We start from the raw sequence: 15,000 nt of genomic DNA, 5'->3' as shown, positions 1-15,000 counted from the left end.
GTGTGTGTGTGTGTCTGTGTGTGTGTGTGTGTCTGTGTGTGTGTGTGTGTGTGTCTCTCTGTGTGTGTGTGTGTGTGTGTGTGTGTGTGTGTGTGTTACCTTGAGGTGTAATGACTCTCTAGCCAGGAGTGTTTTAAACGGCATGCCTGCAGTCATGAACTAATGCTTAGGGAGGGCTGACTGCATCACAGGAGGACAGGAGATGGTTTCGGTGTTTAGTCAGACGGAGAGCCGTCACGTCACGTCACCCGGTGAGACTCATGCTCATAAAGCCAGACGGAGAGCCTTCACGTCACGTCATCCGGTGACAGTCATGCTCATAAAGGCAGGTCTGCAGCTCCAGGGCCGCCCCCTAAACACTGTCATTAAAATAACCAGACCCACAACGCCAGCTTTGATGTTCAGCGCAAATATATATAAAAAAATTAAAATAAAAAACATTTGAAGCAATGCAATGACGGGAAAGGTTGGGGTGACAATAGAAGTTGTCTCAGAAGGGAAACTGGAACTGTCCATTGTGGAGCCTAGTTAAATTATTGCATAGGGAACGTCCTAACCCATTTTCGGCTTTGGGATCATGGATGTTACGACAGAGAAACCTGAGCAGTTGTGCGTTCATACTCACTATTTAAAAACACTCATTCATACTCACTACTTAAAAACACTCATTCATACTCACTACTTAAAAACACTAATTCCGTGGCCCATTAAAATCAGTGTAGCTTGAACTCTCCTGATTTCTCTGTTAATCGCCTTAAAAAGGGATAGAGAGAGAGGCAAGTGTTTAGACCATGGCAAAGGTTCTGTCACATCCTGTCAAACAGGAAGCACTGAACATACCTCACCACCTGTCCGGCTGCCTTTATTGTCCCGCGGGAGACACACAACTAGAGTGATGTCCCGTTTGCTCAGAGGGGTGCAGTGTGCGGACAGGACCTCGGTGAAGGACAAACCCATTGACAAAAGAGAGGGAAGGAGGGGGAGATGGAGAGAGAGAGGGTTAAGAGAAGGAGGGGAAGAGAATGAGAGCCTGGGGTGGGGTGAGGGGGCAGATGACCCCCTTTTCTTTTGATCCAGCCCAGTGGTTACGCACAGAGGGAAGTACAGACATGCACACACACATTATACTGTAACTCATTCTCTCTCCCACACACACACACACACAGACTCACACACATCTGGCACACCTGGTCTGCAGACAGGTGTCCTGGGGGCTACCTGTTTGTCAGATCCACAGTGCCCTGTAATTAAAGGAAGGAGGGGGGGGGGAGGAGAGAGAGGCTCTCTTCTCAGAGCGGGCAGGAACTGGAGCAGTCAACCAAACCTCTCTGCTTCTCAGATGAACAAACCTACAAACTTTTCTCTCTCACACACACTCCTTGGATCTCATTTTTACATACACATGTCTGTCTGTGGGCCTCATACACACACACACACACACAGAGAGAGAGAGAGAGAGAGAGAGAGATACAGAGAGGGTAAGAGAGAGTGTCTCACATTATTAGCCGTGAGTTGCCCCGGTGACAGGCATTGTGAGCTGACTGACAGCGAGTGCAGGCGCGCCGGGGGGGGGCTTGCAGGGGAGTCCTGAGGGCCAATTCTACCTTTATCACCAACCCTCCACAAATGAATGCACTGCCTCCTGCGTGTGTGAGAGAGAGTGTGTGTGTGTGTGTGTCTATGTATCTACTGGCATGTGTTATAGTGTTAATGTGTGTATGTTTGTCTCTGTGTGTGTGTGGTATGTGTGTGTGTGTGTGTGCCTGTGTGATTGCTGGGAGGCAGAGGAGGGCTAGTCCTTCAAAAACATCCATTCTCCTAATCACCTCACTCCACGGCAGCACAAAAGAAGAGGGCTGCTCTCCCAATTTAAATTTAAATGGAGCCCCCCCCAAGCTTTGCTTTCGCCCGCGCCGGCCCTGTTCTGCCTGCCTCTGCACTGGGCTAATCACACTGGCAATAGAAGCCAATGCAAACCAATCAGACTAATAGCTTAATGCGCCTAATGCAGTGTCTCTCTGTGCCACCACTGACACATCTCATAGGGGGTTTGTGGCCAAACACAGCTGTAGTGTTGGGGGAGTCAGAAAGAGAGAGGGGTTCACCACCTAACCCCCTCCACTCTCACATACACACACACTCAAACTCTCTCTAACTCTCTCTCTCACACACACACACACACTCACTCAAACTCTCTAACACACACGCATATCCCTAGGCCCCAGCGCTGAGCTGCCATGATGTGTTTGTCCCTCTTTATAGTGTCACAACAAAGATAGAGAGAGCGAAGGAGGAGGGGAAAAATCAATTAACAGAAGAACGGAGGAAGTCTCAGAGGCCTCAAGTGTGTGTCTCTCAGTTCAGCAGATGCGTCCGCACTCTTAAAGACCAAACAACCACAGCCTCATAAACACAACTAGTTTTATGTTTCATCAAACGCTGCACTGAACTGATGAGAAGCTGTGACTCTTTTAGTAACAAAGACAACTCACCGCAGCAGGTTTGTTTGGAAAGAAGACAGAAAGAGAGAGAGAGAGAGGGAGAGCACACTCTTTTAGGAAATACTACACTTTTTAAAGTTGTTTATGTTGTTGTTAGCATATTGTTGTTGTTAGCATATCTCAGACTCACAACCGAGCGAGCGCACAGCTAGGGCGCCTTCCAAAACACAAAATGGCGTCCTGAAATGGCCCTCATCTGCCAGAGCTCTTTGTTCCAAATGTACTGTAGTGCTGCGCTAGGTGTATCCTTTCTTCACCACCCTCTGTGTCTGTGTTTGTGTGTGTGTGTGTGTGTGTTGCCCTGGAGGACTAGCCTCCAGTGCCTGCCCCTAAATAAAACTCTAAAAGTAAAAAAGCAGTGTCAAAGTGCAATCCAGCCTGATCCCTCACCTGTCTGCTGTGGCTAGCTAGGGACTCCGAAGCAGTGTACACACACACACACACACACACACACACACACACACACACACACACACACACACACTAACATGCACATTCCTCTGTGTCAATAATGGTGTGTTTTTTTTAAAAACCCTACCCCCACTCCTCTTTTAGAAGACTGGTTGTTTGAACAAAGGCATATTTTAAGAGGCTTGCAACCCTGGGCACTTAGTGCATATCTGTGTGTGTGTGTGTGTGTGTGTGAGAGAGAGTCTTTTCGGACACACAGAGGACGAGTGAGTCCCAGGCTCTCCCTGTTATTAGCTGTGCTCTATCATTACAGGATTAGGATGCTAGGGGCTGGCCTTGTTGGATAGTGGTTGCACATGTGTGTGTGTGTGTCTGTGTGTGAGAGAGAGTGTGTGTGTGTGTGGCTTTGTTGTATGTGCGTGCGTCTGCGTGCCTTTTGATGTATGTGGGCACACAGCTGTGGTTTCCTGACTCCTGGCACATGACTCATATATGTGTCATTCTCGGCGCAGTCTCTTGTCCCACACACCTCTGTGAACTCTGTGCTCTCCGTCGCACCTCCACCAATCACACGCCACCTCCTGCCCTCATGTTGTGTTCACAACACGGTTGCACTCGTTGCTCTTTCGGTCAGAATTGACCAGCCTGACATAAATGCCAATAAGTATTTTGTAAACGTTTGATTTTGGTCTATTTTGATTTAAACCACTCTAAAGGTGCAAGTTATTGTCTTTATAACCATTTTTCTTTCAGTTTCTTAACAATTATAGATCCTTTCTAGTTTTTAAGTGTACTTTTAATCATTTTGTACCATTTTACAACATAATAACACTTGTAATGACCATGTATTTTCACTCATAAAACGAAGTATTACATTTTTATAGATATAAATTATTTCATCTATCAAGTAGGTAGGGTGAAGGATGACATGCATCCTCGTAAGTTTAAGATGAAAGAAAAGATTATATTTCTTAAAGACTGAAGTTTTAGAATGCTAATGATAAATGATCATTCCGGAACACAGGAGGAGGATTAAACATTGACAGTGAGCTGAGCGGCTCCGCCCAGTCTTGTGCACACAGACTCACTCGCAGGTGGCAAATATTGACTGCCAACCCGAATATCCATCACTTCACACAAGAGTGATGACACAGGTCATCAGGTGAGAGAAAGAGAGACAGACAGACAGACAGACAGACAAAGAGACAGAGAAAGAGAGGGAGAGAGAGAGAGAGAGAGAGACTATAAAAAGACTATACACACCCCTCAGTCACTTATTTGCATGTATTTGAGCACAGAACATAACGAAAGCAACCACATCCCCACCCATCTCTGTGTTAAATATGCTTGAGCCTGTTTAACTCTCAGTGGTGAGGCAGCCTCTCGTCTGCTGCTATATCTGCTCCATCACGGCCTCCTGCGCCTCCAGGGGAAACTGAAACAGTCTGACACAGCCCTGGAATGCAGAGAGGAAGGAAGGCTGCCTTTGGAGAGAAGGCTGTAGACCTGTCTGTCAGGTTCCTCAGAGTAACCCTCTGCAAAGCCAGCGCAATTTGTAATGAGAGGACAGACACAAGACAGAGAGCGAGAGAGAAAGAGAGAGAGAGAGAGAGAGAGAAGAAAAGGAAAAAAAAAACAGACAGAAAGATAGAAAAACACAGAATGAAAACAGAGCAGAGGAAGATTGTCAGCCACACTCCAGCTTTGGACAAAGCAGGGATTGTGCATGAGTTCAAAAAGGCCACTGTTTCAGAGGTAAATAATTTACTACCTGTGTGACTGATTGCAGAGGCAATACAACCCTCGCATAGTATGAATCCGGCCTCTGAGAACGCACGTGAACTACCCCCTAGATTAACACACATAGACACATAATGTATGTGTGTGTGTGTGTGTGTGTGTGTGTGTGTGTGTGTGTGTATGCAGGATGGGACAGGTCACCCAGTGCTGTGTTTTGTCATAGTGAGTCAGGACTGCCCTCTCATCTAAAAGGCTTGACCAGGCTCACAATGCAGGGCTTTGCTGTTTTTCACCGCTACCATAGAGGGCAAACAAAGCCGAATAGCACCGAACTCACGCGCACACACGGCACACACACTTACACTGCACACACACTCTCCTGAACCTTCCATGCCGTTCTCCTGACTCAGGCCTTCTGTGCACACTGGGAAAAAAGAGAGAGAGAGAGAGAGAGAGTGTGTGTGTATGAGCTGCGTACAGGAGTTTGTGAACTGTATCAGCAGTTGTTTGGTATAGTAATGCAATGCGTTATTGCATTGCAACATCCAGATTTTTAGAATAATCATTTATAATATCAGTAGTAGGAGTGGTACCATTGTGTATCTGATGTATGACGTGACAGTTTCGTACTTTCAGTCACTTTCAGTACTTGAAGAAATTCATTTGTGATGAAGATCATTTGATCTTGTTAAATAAGCACTGTGGTATCTGACATCACATAATTTCAGGAGTGGTGATGCATGCTAAGTAGCCATGGGAAAAGGCCCCCTGTGTGTGAAAAAAAAAGTCTGAAAGCATTGATTTGTTCCCTACATCCCCCTTTGGGATTCGCTGTCACTCACTTGAAGTGGCGCAAAGGAAAAAAAAAAGGTGATGTACCAAAGATACAGCGTCGTGACAACACACACTGAGGGACGGCGCTGGTTGATGTCGGAGCTTCTGGAAATCAGTGGGGAAATTCTGCCAGGACAGAAAACACGCAGATACTGGGAACAGACGGAACGTCTCCCTTTAAGGCCACATACCTTTGTCAGCATTAGCATGCCTGCACACAGTCCCAGGAGAGGGGGAATATTTACTGTCTACACCTTTTTTTCATGTCACACATCCTGTCAGCACAGCAACATAGAACGAAGAGAGGGAGAGAGAGAGAGAGAGAAAGAGAGAGAGATGGAAGAGAGAAAGAGAGAGAGAGAGATGGAAGACGCAAGGAGAAAAAGAACGCACAAAAATAGAACTCCAGTGGAAAAAAAGGGATGTGAGGGGAATCGAGTAGGACGGCCATTTTTTAATGTGCTGACAGTATTTGCGTGCGTGGCCCCGGTGAGCCAGCCGCTACGCTCCGGTACGTTCCGCTCCGCTCCACGCTTGTGCTGCCTGTGCGATCGTCTTAATCAGACTCAGGGAGAGCGGACCAGCCTGCTAATGACTGCCGCTGCTAAAAATAGGCTTGTGTGTCAAGTCGTCACGGAAATCATGCTACGTGTTTCCAGCGCTACGTGTCTTTTTCTTCTTTTTTTTTTTTTAATTCACCATGATAATCGTGCTAGATAGTGAACGCGCTGCTTTAAAACCCTTCAAAGAGAGAGAAAAGTTGACTGTAACAGATTGACCAGTGAAGTGGCCCTGGGTCGCGTCTTTGTTTGAAAGACTTTTATTGCCCCTCTGCCGTCCCTATAGGCCTTCTGTTGTGTTATATATCTTCTTGGGTTTTACGGCCACCAGCTTTTTGGGGTGTGAGTGGGCGCTTGGGTCTCTGGGAGTGTGGGACAAGAGGCGGTTTGCCCTCTCAAAAGCACTCAAGATTGGTTTCCACCCATAAAATAGCACGCCAAATTAAGTCTCATTAGGCCAAGCACGCAATAAATCCACAACAATGCTGTGTGGATCACCCACATAGTCGGGTCCTTTTCCTTTCCGCACCATCGTAAATATTCACGAGATGGACCCTCAACAGCTTGTGTTCAATAGTTTTTTTTTCTTCTCACTCCAGTGGTGACATATCTAAATTATCCTAATAGTTTGGTTTGTCTCCCAGTGTGTCCCTGAGCCTCTTTGTTTCCGTGTGGTGTTATTTTATCAAATAGCTGATAAAAATGCAAATGAGTCTAATTGTTGTTGTTGTTTGTGCTTTTGTTTGCTTGCGTACAGAGACTCTGATGGACACCAAGTGGGCCACTACGGAGCTGGCCTGGACCGCACACCCGGAGACTGGGGTAAGCATCACTGAGTGTGTGAGTGTGTGTGTGTGTGTGAGTGTGTGCGTGCCTGTGTGAGTGTGTGCGTGCCTGTGTGTGTGTGTGTGTGTGTGTGTGTGTGTGTGTGCTTGCCTGTGTGTGTGTGTGTGTGTGTGTGTGTGCGTGCCTGTGTGTGTATGTGTGTGTGTGTGTGTGTGTGTGTCTGTGTGTGTGTGTATGTGTGCCTGTGTGTGTGTGTGTGTGTATGTCTGCGGCTTTTTAATTTCCACATCCTTTCCCGAGATGCGTTTGCTTACACGAGCAGCGCACACGTATTGAATTTCCCCCTTTCCCGCTGTTTCCAAAAGCGTCTTTTCTCTAATCTCCGGAGGCAAAGGGAAATAAACCTGCTGAAATACAAGCTCATAAAGCACCCGCAGAAAAGACCCCACCACCAGACGCTGCACGCCACAAATCTCCTCGCATCCCATACAGCCACTGACATCTCACCCCCGCATCCCCTTTCCCAAGTCTCTCCAACAAAAGCTCCTCGACGTCAATCCTCGACTTCAAAGAGGCCCCTCTCCTCCCACCCGGGCCCTCTCGACGCTGGTGTTGTGCGTTTCGGGGTGTGGATGGAACCTCTCCCTGGCCTCGCCGCCCTCGCCGCCCCAAACGCCATACCTCCACAGCTGTTCCCAGCCACTCCTCCTGTCGGCCTTTTACTTCCGACCAACTTAGCACTTAGGCAGAAAACACAGACACGCCATTGACCCCGGCCACAACAACCCACAGGAATCCAGTCACCTCCCTCCCCGCCTCCTCCTCCTCCTCTCTCCTCTTAAGGCCCCCCCCCCCCGAGTCCGAGATGCCAAACACACAGCTCCACTCTCCTGAGGGAGAGAAAGAGGAAAATTGATGGTCCGTGTTCTCACCCCACATAAGCAGATGCTTCTTTTCGAGAGGCGTACGGCTGGCCCATATTTTATCGGAGAGAAACCCGGCGTCCACATGGCCGTATATAGTGCTTTTGTTTGGCTTTAATTGCGCCTCTGTTTTGTGCGGAGCAGGGAAGGAATGTGCCCAGACAAAGGAGAAATCCCCTCAGTAATCCCCTCTCTCACCACCACCACAGCGCTGTGGGGTCTGGCTCGGGTCCGGCATGGGCTCGGTCTGGGTTCGGCTCAGGTCAGGCACGGGTCTGGGCCGAATCGGGGCAAAATCCAGACCAGATCCGTAGACAGAGTCTGCAGCTTCCTGGGTGCCTGGTTGCCGCAGGGCAGAAATATCCCTTTGGTTGAAGTAATTGGCAAGTCCCACCCTGAACCATATTGTGTTTGTGATGTTGTTTGTGCATTCAAGAGGGCACAAGCATGGTTTGCCCCTAAAGACACAGAGAGAGGGAGGAAGAATCTGAAATAAATGAAAAGCAGTGAGAGAAGAATAAAAAACACAAAATGGATCCCAGACTTCCTGCCCATCACTCCACCTCACTCCACATCTGTAACAGAGGCTCACCGACGAGCTATGGATCGTCCATATGCACTGATGAGGTTCTGATGTTGACACTGTACTGATCTACAACAGGACTGGGTCAACGTTTACAAATGCACGTTAACCTTAAATACCACACACTCAATCATACAGGGAACAGACACCGTCAGCTGAAGAATCTCTCTGAGCACTCAGAAGTTATAGTGGGTTCCTCTAGAACACGTTCCGTCTCACCTCTGCCATCCTGCACCTCCTAATGCTGACGTTCTCTCTCACCCTTACCATCCTGCACCTCCTAATGCTGACGTTCTCTCTCACCCTTACCATCCTGCACCTCCTAATGCTGACGCTCTCTCTCACCTCCATCATCCTGCACCTCCTAATGCTGACGTTCTCTCTCACCCTTACCATCCTCCACCTCCTAATGCTGACGTTCTCTCTCACCCTTACCATCCTGCACCTCCTAATGCTGACGTTCTCTCTCACCCTTACCATCCTGCACCTCCTAATGCTGACGTTCTCTCTCACCTCCATCATCCTGCACCTCCTAATGCTGACGTTCTCTCTCACCCTTACCATCCTCCACCTCCTAATGCTGACGTTCTCTCTCACCTCCTAATGCTGACGTTCTCTCTCACCTCAACCATCCTGCACCTCCTAATGCGGACGTTCTCTGTGCATCTGAAAGTAAAATCAGCGCCTTTGACGGCAGAGGACACGAACACAAGTTTTAAGGGTTGGTTCATAGGGAGGGGGAGGGTACAGAGAGAGAGAGAGAGAGAGAGAGAGCGAGAGAGAGAGAAAAGAAGCACACCTAAGTATTCAGACTGTCAGAGTGAAATCGATGAGCAGGGACTTGGCCCCCTTTCCTCACCCAGCCCTATTTAATGCCTGTGTTTGACAAAGCGAAGCATCTGAGGCTGCATATTGGAACTCCGGCGGTCCCTCGAGTAGCTGACCTCCTGTCAGATGCTTCCCCTTCCTCCCACCTCTCTCTCTCCAGCGCTCTCTCATGCTGGGCTATTTATTACACTCAACTAAATACCCATTGACACTTCATGCATTCCCCCCTTCTCATAGACCTGGCTGGCGATGATCGATACCTGGCCCGCTCTCTCAGACAGAGCCCGGTATTAATGCCGCCTCCGCAGCCACAGCCACGGTTAGAGCCCGTCTGCTGTGGCCCCTGGGGGCCCGCGCGATGAATGACCTGTCTCCCCCACGTCCATATCTCTATGTTAATTAAGGGGCCACAGACCCCCCTGAAAGGAATGGGCTACATCTGAACAAGTTCCTGTTACTCGCTCATTCCCTCCTCTCCTCTTCTCACCACTCCCGTCTTTTTTTCTCTTTTCCTCTCTCTCTCTTTCTCTCCCCTTTCTCTCTCCTTTATACTCCATCCCTCCTCCCCCCTTTCCTCTCCTCTTCATCCATCCATCCTCTTCTCTGTTATTCCTCTTTCTTCTCCTCTCTCTCCTTCCATCTCTATCTATCCCTCCCTCTCTCTCTCTCCCTCTCTCTCTCAGATGCTGTGATGTTTATGTTGCTCTGTGGGCCTGGCAGTCTTGTTGTTTTGCTTCAGATCCGGCTGATGTAATTATAGTGAGGACTGGACTGGACTCAGTCAAGGCAGCAATTAGAACAAGTGTCCTGTCAGGACTGTGCCGATCAAACCAAACCGCTCCCATCGATATTCCATATTCCTCCTCCTCCTGTGGGACTGGGCAGGATGCATTTGAACTGGGAGCATTTCCATCACAAATTCTACTGGAAATCAATGCCCTTTCCACTTTCCCAATAAAATGTTGTATTAATCGCAACAGATAAGAGTTGGGAAAAACACACCTAGGCAATATGACAGGAGTGAGAGTGGGGTTGGTAAAGGATATCCTCTGTACATTCCCCCTTCTCCCTTTTCCACTTTCGATAACGGTCAAATTTAACATATTAAAATTCTGCTCTCTCCTTTTGAATTAATCAAATGCTGACATCCTACAATTGCAGCGGTTTAAATATATCAAACACGGCGTGATTACCAGCGGAGAAGAGTCCGAGTGAGGGTGTTCTAGAATGTCCTCACTCATGGAATGCCTCTAGTCCAATCAGAAATGAATAAATGGTTCCAGCGGACTGTCTGTCGCCTCTCACTCACCTCTCTGGGCTGTGTGAATGCAGCAGAGGACACTGTAATCACTGCGGTGTAATCATTGCTGTGTAATTGAATGATAATGGGCTGTGAAGAGGTGCGGTGCGCGCTGTGAACCCACTGCGAGGTAAACATCCACTCCTGTTTGGCGGGACGTGGGCGCTCGCTCGGCGCTGACACGCGGCGGTAATTGTGATGAATTTGCCACCGCTCGCGCTGGCTGACTCATCTGCGCGTTGCCCGGGAGATGAAAGGACGTGTTACGAGAGGGGGAATCAGCGTGGCTCTTAATGACTCTCACTGATGCTGTAATTGAAATGGAGCAAACCAAACAGCTTTAAAACAAATTTGATTTCTCCTTCCCCTCACCTCTAAGCGTTCTATCGCCCTCTTTGCATCTCTCTCTCACCCTGTCCCTCCCTCCCTTCCCTTTCTCCCTCTCTCTCTGTCTCATAATATTATGTTATGGGACAGAGGCCTGAAGCAAACCTATCCTCATGTCCTCACATTTTTATGAAAATCGTCACTGTCTGTTGCTGATTCTAGAACAGGTTTGAGCCTGTGCTAGCCTTAGCGTTAGCCCAGAGCAGACGAATCGTGTGTGTGTGTGTGTGTGTGTGTGTGTGTGTGTGTGTGTGTGTGTGTGACTGTGTGTGTGTGTGTGACTGTGTTAGTGTGTGTGACTGTGTGTGTGTGACTATGTGTCTGACCATGGTCATCTATTTCTCTGCTTGCAGTGGGAGGAGGTGAGTGGCTATGACGACTCCATGAACCCGATCCGGACGTACCAGGTGTGCAACGTGCGCGAGCTGAACCAGAACAACTGGCTGCGGAGCGACTTCATCCCGCGCAAAGACGTGCTGCGCACCTACGTGGAGATGAAGTTCACCGTGCGAGACTGCAACAGCATCCCCAACATTCCCGGCTCCTGCAAAGAGACCTTCAACCTCTTCTACTACGAGGCCGACTCCGACTCGGCCACCGCCACCAGTCCCTTCTGGATGGAGAACCCTTACGTGAAGGTGGACACCATCGCACCGGACGAGAGCTTCTCCAAGCTGGACTTAGGCAAGGTCAACACGAAGGTCCGCAGCTTCGGTCCGCTGTCCAAGTCCGGCTTCTACCTGGCCTTCCAGGACCTGGGCGCCTGCATGTCTCTCATCTCGGTCCGAGTTTTCTACAAAAAGTGCTCCACCACCATCGCCAACTTCGCCGTTTTCCCTGAGACGGCCACGGGTGCTGAGGCCACCTCGCTGGTCATCGCCCCTGGCAACTGCGTGCCCAACGCCGTGGAGGTGTCCGTCCCTCTCAAGCTCTACTGCAACGGGGACGGCGAGTGGATGGTTCCGGTCGGCTCCTGCACCTGTGCCTCCGGCTTCGAACCCGCCATGAAAGATACCCAGTGCCAAGGTGAGAGTCACCTCCATCACAGTGTGCCAAGCCTAGGCGCTAACACCGTTAATCCTGTTAATTAAGCTTAGATAAGTTTGCAACTTTCACTATGCACACAGACACACACACACACATACACACAAGCGTGCACCTTTCCACAGAACTTCATTTGACCCCAATTTACACAGCGTGAGGCGGCGAATAAATAAGTAAAAGAGTGCGTGACCTGTCGGTGAGCAGTCTGAGAGAGAGGGAGAGAGAGAGAGAGAGGAAGAGAGAGAGAGAGGGAGAGAGAGAGAGGGAGAGAGAGAGAGGAAGAGAGAGGAAGCGAGAGAGAGGGAGAGAGAGAGGAAGAGAGATAGGGAGAGAGAGAGAGAGAGGAAGAGAGAGGGAGAGAGAGGAAGAGAGAGAGAGAGGAAGAGAGAGGGAGAGAGGAAGAGATAGAGAGAGAGAGAGAGGGAGGAAGAGAGAGAGGAAGAGAGAGAGAGAGAGGAGGGTTGATACAGAGGTGAGTTAGAACAGCAGGCCTCTCAGCTGGAGCTCCTTCTCTGTGACAGAACAGACTAACTGGGCCGAGGGGCCGGACAGACCAGTGCGAAGGGCAGACGGAGAGAAAGAAAGAGAGAGGGAGAGAGAGAGTCACAGAGAGGGAAAGAGGGAGTCACAGAGAGGGAAAGAGAAAGGGAGAGAGAGAAAGAGAGAGGGAAAGAGAGAAATGCAGAGACTGTCAGAGGAATCGATCAGCGGAGACGATGCCGTAGGCCACAGTGAAACATTAATGAAGCGCACGAGATGGAGGAGTGTGTGTGCAAGGTGTATCGGCTGCACGGCATCTGACAGGCTCCGCTCAATAGCCAAACAGAACCGCTAATGAAAACAGACAGATCAGCCGGGGCAGAGGAAGAGTGTGAGAGCTGTGGACCTGCCCCCGGATCTGATCGAGACAGACTGCTGCTTTAAAGGGGAGAGGAAGAGTGTGAGAGCTGAGAGAGACGGACTGCTGCTTTAAAGGGGAGAGGAAGAGTGTGAGAGCTGAGAGAGACGGACTGCTGCTTTAAAGGGGAGAGCTGCACACATGCTTGACCTGTAGACAGCAGCAGGCCTGCACCGGTCGCCCTCCCACACTCTGTTTGGTTAGCAGTCCGCTTGTTTGCTCTTGGTAACTCAAGGTTAAAGCCATGGCATGAACATGAATGAGCACCGATAAAAAAAAAATAACTTTCTAATCAAGCCGGCCGGAAACTGTATTTGGAATAGTGGGGGTTGGAATTAATCTTTCCCTCCCGCTCTCTGTCTCGCTATCCTCTTCCTCTCCCTCTTTCTCCTCTACCTCTATCCCATGCTCTCCCTCCCTCTCTCTCTTTATCTTTCTCTCTCTTCCTCCCTCTATCAATCTGAAGGCCAGTGGTCTCATTAATGCTCAGCCAGAGCTCAGAGAGGACATTCACATGAATATTAATCAATGAGACCTTTTTTTTTTGTATTTCACACCCTGCATTTCTTACCCCTCCGCTCTCACCCTCACTTCCAATTTCAGCACATATTCTAATCAGTTCTTTAAGCCCCCCACACGGCATAAGAAATAGAGAGGGAGAGAGCGGGCAAATCTGCCAAAAAAAGCCGGCAGGATTTGCATTTTCTCTGCCTTCTTCTCATCCCCCCTGCTCTCTCTCTCTCTCTCTCTCTCTCTCTCTCTCTCTCTCTCTCTCTCTCACTCCCTCTCTCTCTTTCCCTCATTCTGTCGCTATCTACCCCTTCCTCACATTTGTGCTCTGTCAGGAGCAGTGTTAGAAGAGAAAGGAGGATGAAAGGGAAAGGCTGACTTCTTACCTTCCAGGAAGCGATAAATCAGCACTTTACAGCCTTAAAAAAAGAACAAAGAAAAAAAAACTTGTATGAAGTCGTCTCTCACAGCTCTTAATAGGATCGAGGCAATCAAACAGCCAGTTATCTCCGCCATAAAATAAGCTTTCTTCCTCACCTAGTAGCAGTCCATGAACATAGCCAAGTAAACTTGAACCTATGCTGCACAGTCAATGAGCGTCCTCTCCAGTGCATCCGTTGTTTACCGAACAAAGTGCTTCTTGCTATTAATACCTCAGATAGCCGGCTACAGCGCAAACAAAAGGTGCGTTAATGCACATCACTCAGGGTCGGAATGGAGGCCTGTGCCAATATTGAACATTCAGAGAGGAGTTCAGTACAAAAGGGTTGACCGAAGCAGCTAAACACGGCCGTTGGGCCGTTTCATTCATGCATTTGCTTTAGTGTATGTACACATATCAACGAGAGGTTACATAGAGTTCTTGTTCCGGTGTGTCGAACTATTTTTTTTTTTTAGATTGTAAACGCCTTTGTGCTATTTACCTGTCTGTGTATAGAGATAACAGGACCTTTTTAATCAGTCGCCCTTGTAAACTTTGGCTCACCCATTTTCTCCCAACACTAATGCCGCCAGCAGCGGTGTCCTTGATCATTTAACAGGACAGTTAAGTGAGAGATATGCGCCTGTAAAAACTACAGAGATCACAGTGCCGCTCACACGGGTTTCGAAACTTGTAAACAGCCTCTCTAAATGGTGTTGGGAGCGAACTAATGTCAACGACCTTTGGGCTAACAGCGGCACTATGATCGTTTATCTAGAAAACCTTCCTCTTATGCGGACTCCTCTGCTGCTGCCATTGAAACTACAAAAAGACAAGGTTATAGCACAGAACTAGCTGCACACAAGACACAAATGGAGTGGCAATGGGCTTTGAATTTGTACTATTAATTCAAGTTGAAAAGACGTGTGTGTGTGTGTTTGAATACATTTATGTGTGTGTATTTGTCAGTGTGCAGGCGTGTGTAGTGTACACATGTGTGTGTGTGTCCTTCCTGGGAAGTGTTTGTCCGTAACAGAGGACGACTGTAAACATTTGTGCTTGGCCTTCACTCAGCTGGATGCATTTTATAAAAAAAAAAGAAAAAAAGAGAGAAGTAAAATAAATTGTCTCCTCTTGGTGGGGGATGTTTGCTTGGGGAAAACAGAGAGGGAAAACAAACACATGTGAACGCAGACACAAGGTCCATCCTCTGATCTCAGACTCCAAACTTGAAGCCACGTAGCATACTGCACTGGGCACAAACCAGGCAATCT

General features: G+C 48.7%; 1 protein-coding gene across 6 annotated transcripts in view; it reads left to right on the top strand.

Moving 5' to 3' along the window:
- LOC105900898 (ephrin type-B receptor 3) overlaps positions 1-15,000 on the top strand; it is a 58,658-nt gene that overhangs the window by 21,614 nt on the left and 22,044 nt on the right. For all 6 annotated transcript variants that reach the window (XM_031574346.2, XM_031574347.2, XM_031574342.2 and 3 more), the window contains exons 2-3: positions 6,804-6,868; positions 11,207-11,879. In XM_031574346.2, the coding sequence (XP_031430206.1) occupies positions 6,804-6,868; positions 11,207-11,879 (738 nt within the window). The remainder of the gene's footprint in view (positions 1-6,803; positions 6,869-11,206; positions 11,880-15,000) is intronic.

This window comes from Clupea harengus, chromosome 10, assembly GCF_900700415.2.
Source record: "Clupea harengus chromosome 10, Ch_v2.0.2, whole genome shotgun sequence".
NCBI classification, from domain to species: Eukaryota; Metazoa; Chordata; class Actinopteri; order Clupeiformes; family Clupeidae; genus Clupea; species Clupea harengus.
The sequence above is the reverse complement of the archived record's forward strand: the minus strand, read 5'-3'. Positions and strand labels throughout refer to the sequence as shown.